Source organism: Molossus molossus, unplaced genomic scaffold (genome assembly GCF_014108415.1).
Source record: "Molossus molossus isolate mMolMol1 unplaced genomic scaffold, mMolMol1.p scaffold_m16_p_4, whole genome shotgun sequence".
In the NCBI taxonomy this organism is placed as follows: domain Eukaryota; kingdom Metazoa; phylum Chordata; class Mammalia; order Chiroptera; family Molossidae; genus Molossus; species Molossus molossus.
The window spans coordinates 15,122,944-15,128,943 of NW_023425377.1; the positions used below are offsets into that span (position 1 = coordinate 15,122,944).

Below are 6,000 nucleotides of genomic sequence, written 5' to 3' on the forward strand. Positions count from 1 at the left end.
AATTGGGAATGGGGTGCAGACTATGTATAACACTTGAGCCAAACCGATGACACTATAGAAAATACACTGCGATAACAAGGCACAAATATATATTAAGGCATCAGAAAACTGCTACCATTTTAACATAACTGTTTTTCTAAAAAGTCTGCACTAGCGATATGAAAGCTGAACCAAACATTCATTTTCTGGGAAATCAATTCCCTAATGTTATCCAATAACACTTGATTTAATTTTCTGAGCCATTTCTGCTGAGGCAGTTTATGAACTTCACTCATTTCTGTCCTTTATCCTCCTCTACTGGTGGCATACATTAGCACAAAAGTTAACACATGCATGTTAAAACCAACAGACTTAATAATGACAAGTGCCTGTCACTGTTCATTTATTATCTCAGCCTATTACCCATCTATCATAACCCGTTTAGTGAGCAAACTCCTCACAGGCTAAACAATGAGTCTTGTTCAAGTTCTCTGCAGACAAGCTCAGATATTATGGTAACTCTTCAACAACCTTGCTTATGAAATCAGGGTATGTAGAGGACACCAAGACTCCTGTCTCCAAAAGTGAAAGCTTGCCCAGTTAAGGATGGGGCCCTGAGGCAAAGAAGCAGGAAGGTGTACATTTTATTCGTGTACTGGCCTTGTAGGAAAACAGTTAATTTTGTTACTAAACTCTACAGTATGTTTTCTTTCCTTTGGAATCAAACAGATCTGGGTTTGAGAATCAGTTCTGCCATTTATTAGATGTGTGATCCTGGGCAATGTACTTTACCACTCTGAACTCTGTTCTCTTATGAAGGATGCCAACGGTATGTTTCATTAGGCATGTTGTGAAGATTAAATGAAAACAAGTATTATTTTAAGCTCGGCTGGCACATTACAGGTGCTTAACAAATTACAGCTCCTATCATACACAATTCTGTTCCTTGAGAACTCTGTGTAAATGATACAAGCCCCAGTCACTCCCCACTGTAACTCAACCACCATCAGGATTTTCAGACAGTCCTTTTTTGCTAACAAGGACTACTATAAATAGGCAGCATTCCATAACTCTAAAGTCTGACAAAACAATGTCCATTACAAGAATTTCAGCAGCCAACCATAAATAAGGTCACAAAAAAGCTAAAAGGTGCCCTGGCCGGTTTGGCTCAGTGATTGGAGCGTCGGCCTGTGGACCAGAGAGTCCCGGGTTTAGTTCCTGCTAGGAGCACATACCAAAAAAAAAAAAAAAAAAAAATTCAAATAAAAAAGCTAAAAGGTATATATACAGGTTAGAAAATAATTACACAAAAGTAAATATAAGAAATCAAAGTTCACCAAAAAAAAAAGAAAGGAAAATTTTGCTAACCAGACACACTCTATGCTTCTCTGTCATGCTACTGATTTATCTCAGATCCATCACCACTAAAGCAATAAAGACACAAATGGGCAAGTTATTCTTTACCACAGACGAAGTGGTCTATAATACAGTGTCAGACATATTTATTCACTTTAAAAAGCAGTTTATTTGGCAGATCATGCACAATAAATAAAATACTTACCTGTTTCTCTTCATCTGGCATGTTTTTTTCCAGTTCTAATAGGTATTCTTCATCGAGTTCAGAGGAATTTACATCATTATCAGGTTTGTCCTCAACCTTGTCCACTCCTGGTTCCTCCGTTTCAAACGAGGCGCTGCAGTCATGAAAGTGCTCCTCTTCTCCCTGGTCCTCCTGGGGCTCAACATCCGTAAGCAGCTTGCTCTGGGGCTGGCTATCTTTGGGATTAGAAACCGAAGGACTAGCACATTCTGCCTCCTGGGGATCTGTAACTTTCAAACCATTGAACAGATCCTCTGGAACCCTACAGTTTTCTGACCTCTCCCCCATGCTGAATCAGTGAGGGAGGTGAAGCTGGTTCTGGGAAAAGAGAAAACATGTTAAGCAATGGTGCTTACATTAAAAAACAATCCTATCACATGTAAATGAACTTCTCCATCAAAGCGCAAAACACACCCGAACTTCCTTTTATTAGAATTCATTATATATAAAGAGATTATCATGAGCCCATAAATAATGTCAAATGACATTTTAACTGCTATCCCGTTCACTACTTCTTTTTTTAATCCTCACCCCAGGATATTTTATCCATTTATCTTCAGATGAAACATCGGAGTGAGAGAGACACATTGATTGGTTGCCTATCCCTCGATCCACCAGGGCCGGGACCAAACCGCAACGTAGGTACCTACGTGCCTTTGACCGGAATCCAACCCACGACTCACTGGTCCGTGGGCCTCTAACCGCTGAGCCAAACCGGCCAGGGCTTCGCTACTTCTCATAAGCAACAAAAGAGCCCGATTTTAATATGACTCTTCCACTTTCCACTGCTCACATTTCGTCGGATAGCAAAAAATTGGGAGAGGTTAAAACAATGGCAAGATAAATTATGTGACCCGAAGCTTTATTTAGAATAAATAGCCAGGACCTAAATAAAAACACACACCCTCTTTCTTCCAGCACCACCACACGGAAAGTAAAAAATAAGTTTCTGGTGGAACTCAAAATGCATTCCCTGTCCAGTGATTATCAACTTTACCCCAATCCATAAGCCCACGCAGGTTACAGTGGATTTCCGTGGGGGTCAAAACTGGGAACTAAGTAAGAGTGGTTCCCAACCCTGGCTGCACAACATAACACCTGGGGCGCTTTAACCCAGACCTTATTCTCCACAGATTCTGACTTACTGGTTTGGCGTTGGGTTAGGGAATCTGTATTTTTCAAAAAGGCGTCCCAGGTGATTCTAATGTGCAGCCATTTGCGAACCACTGCGAGAGAAGCTGAGTCAGACCGTCACAGCCCCACCCTCCGTTCGCAGTAAAATCAGCCACTGACCCCTGTGTCGCGACAAGAGGCCGAACTCGCCCCAGCTCGTCAAGCAAACTTAAAACAGCAATATCGTAATAGGGAGATTTCGCCTCCACAGCAGTTTCCTTTCTCCTCGCTCTCAGGTCAGCAGGAAGAACGCAGGAGTTTGAGGCCCCAGGATTAAGAAGGGACCACCCCCGCACTTCCCAACAGTTCGTCCCCACGCTGCGTCCCTCCCCGCCAATTAGAAAGACCCAGGTAGCTACTCACAGCTTCACAGTCCCTCTCTTCTTCACCTTCCTAGCTTCTGAGATCTTCTACTTCCGCTCCGTCAAGTGCATTTCCGTCGGCGCCGACCAATGGCGTCGCTGTTGGCAGAGCATTCTGGGAAATGTAGTGGAATGGCGCTGCGTGACGTCATTGTACGGGCTGAAATATGCATGGCGGTGGCCATCTTGGGTTACGGCAACACTCCGCGTTAGCACTTGTTGAAAAAGGAAAAGGGAAAGGCTCTTGGTGTCTTTGTGGTGTTCCTTTTATTCCTTCAGTCGGACCTCTCTCATGCTAGCAATACGTAGAGGAATCCTGAAGCATAAACCTTGTCCGAAAAGAAGGTTTTCCCTCTAATGGTCTTAAAAGTGTGCCTTTGAAGATGATTTAAGTTAGCATATAATGGGTGTAGTGTTAACTTAAATTTTTTTTAGTATTTATTAACTCAAGTAGTAATTTCTCATACAGTAAACAGTGATTGGTATAACAACTCTCACACACAAAACCTTTCTGTGGTCCTCAATAATATTTAAGAGTGTAAGAGGTCCTGGAACCAAACTCGAACTGTTGCCCTGTACATTTATTCAAGAAATGCGTCTTGGACCCCAGGCATTGTGCTGGGGACTCCGAGTTAAGATATCCCTTAAGATAGACAGGTAACCAGTAATGACAGCGGAGTATTAATTAGTTTTCTGTAATCACAGAACCTATCGCAGAGAGCGCTGGAGGGGCTTTTCCGGGAAGGAAAGCAGACTTGTTTTTGAACTTATGTCTAAATGAAGTTATTCACTCACTTCTATTTTTGTGTAAGGCAAAAGCTTTAATATATTAAAAGTGAACATTAAAAAATGCATCAAAAATTTGAAACCTAATATTTCTTACATTTTAAATATAGCAGAAACTTCAGAAATGTAAGTGGTTAGGCCTCTTATGACCTATAAGAAGTCCTGTTAATTAAATTCTTGTGAGTTTTGGAGCAAAATAAACAAAATAAGCTTCAGTTACAGTGTCAGCTTTTTTACTTTTTTCCCAGTTGTTCAACTTTGGACGATAATTCTAGTAGCCAACACATACTGATTCTATGCTTAGGAGGTGCCACATGCTTTGAAAAATGCTTTAGGTGGGTTATTTGATTATTTGAGTTCTAAATCTGCCTCCGCCACTTGACTACCTGTGTGACTTCGGGGCAAATTACTTAATGTTTCTAAGCTTTAATATATACATTTACCTCATGTAAAAACTGGGATGGGTCACAGTGGTACCTCCCATTTAAGTTTATTGGAATAAAGAAATGACGTCATCTAGAAGACAAGGAGCACAGGGCATGGCACACAGTGTTCAATGTTAGAGACAATAATAACAAGTGACAGGCCTTGTGACAGTAGCTGGGTACAGGAAACCGAAATAAGACAGTCCCTGGCCTGCTCCATCCCCAGGAGCTCACAGGCCAGTGGGGGTGAGGTAGAGAGGAAGATAAAGGCACTACTGAGCTTAAAGGAAGAACTCTTTTCTTTTTACACCAAGAACAAACATCCAATTGTTCCCGTTTGGTAGGTCTTCTTTAACAAGATACAGGCATACCTCGGAGATTTTGCAGGTTCGGTTTCAGACCACTGCAATAAAGTGAATCATTACTTTTGGCTGGTGAAGGGTCTTGCCTTCAATTTATCAATTTGTAAAAAAAACAAAAAAACAAAAAACACAGCATCTGTGAAGCACAATAAAATGAACTATAACTGTATTTGAGTTAGGCTGTTTATTAAGAGGAAAAGAAAACAGGGAGAGACTGAAGGACATCATGAAAATATAAGGAGCATTTGGGGGAATGTTGATCTTATTTGGAAATGACATACAGTCAATGAATATCCATGATTTAGTTAACTTATAAACATTTATCTTATTTACATTTATTTGAATTACTTGCTTTTGGATTAGACATTAAACAGCTGACCATCATTTCAAATTATTTTTCTTGTTAACAAATTTTGTAAGAGATAACATGAGCTTATTTGATTAGTAAACCCAGTTATAGAAAGCTATATATTTGCATTATACTCGATATTGACAACAATAAGTCATGACTGTCTTTTATTAAACAAACAAACTTAAATTAGCTTTTATTTATCAAAGATTACCCTAGGTTATGTGAACTTGAAAAACATTTGGGTTAGTTCCTATATTTCTGAGAGTATACTTAATTTATATAATGCTTGTTTGTCTTTAAACCAATGGAATAGAGCTTTTTACAAATTAATTTTGGTAATACCATCCAGAGGCAGAAAAATGTCATATCTATAATATCATTCACAGACATACCTAAATGGACAGACAGACAGAGAAATTTCAATTTTTTTAGCCATGTCTCAGGTATCAAACTCAAAAAAATAGTTAAAGCCAAACTGTGTTTCTGACAGATGGGCTAAGTTAAGGTTACCTGCTCAGAAGATATTTATTTGCATGCTGTAAGGATCTCTTTAGAGCTATTTTTGGAGTCTTTTGTATCTAAAAAGCTTCTGGATACTAGATCATGCACTCCATCATCTTCCAAAGGGTTGAGATCCTCTCGTTTCAAGGATATTTCTTAAGATGGACTTATCTAAAACCAGGTTTCCCCAGAATGGCCATTACAATTCCAAATATCCAAAAGTTCATCCATTTTTCCAGAAAGGCGCAAGAGCCTGGTCCAAGGACAAGGGGGAATCCTATCTTGCTTTTGGGTTCCCTAAAACATCTTAGCTATGAGGGGCCCTGATTTCCACAGAGATTCCAAAATGCTGGGGATTGTGTGTTTTCGCTTCTTTTGAACAGGATGTTTGACTTGCCTGGAAACTTCAACAGAAATAGACACCAGAAAACAAAACAGAAACAGAAAGCAAGTGTGCACA

At 39.9% G+C, this 6,000-nt stretch overlaps 1 protein-coding gene across 4 annotated transcripts in view; it reads right to left on the reverse strand.

Annotated features, from left to right (window-relative positions):
* Positions 1 to 3,173, reverse strand: part of TTC1 (tetratricopeptide repeat domain 1) — a 47,059-nt gene extending 43,886 nt beyond the window's left edge. For all 4 annotated transcript variants that reach the window (XR_004962008.1, XM_036281668.1, XM_036281667.1 and 1 more), the window contains exons 1-2: positions 3,116 to 3,173; positions 1,541 to 1,897 (exon numbers count right to left, since the gene is read on the reverse strand). Coding sequence is in view for 3 of the 4 variants with exons in the window: in XM_036281668.1 (XP_036137561.1) it covers positions 1,541 to 1,867 (327 nt within the window). In the remaining variant the exon portion in view is untranslated. The remainder of the gene's footprint in view (positions 1 to 1,540; positions 1,898 to 3,115) is intronic.
* Between the last annotated feature and the right edge of the window lie 2,827 nt (positions 3,174 to 6,000).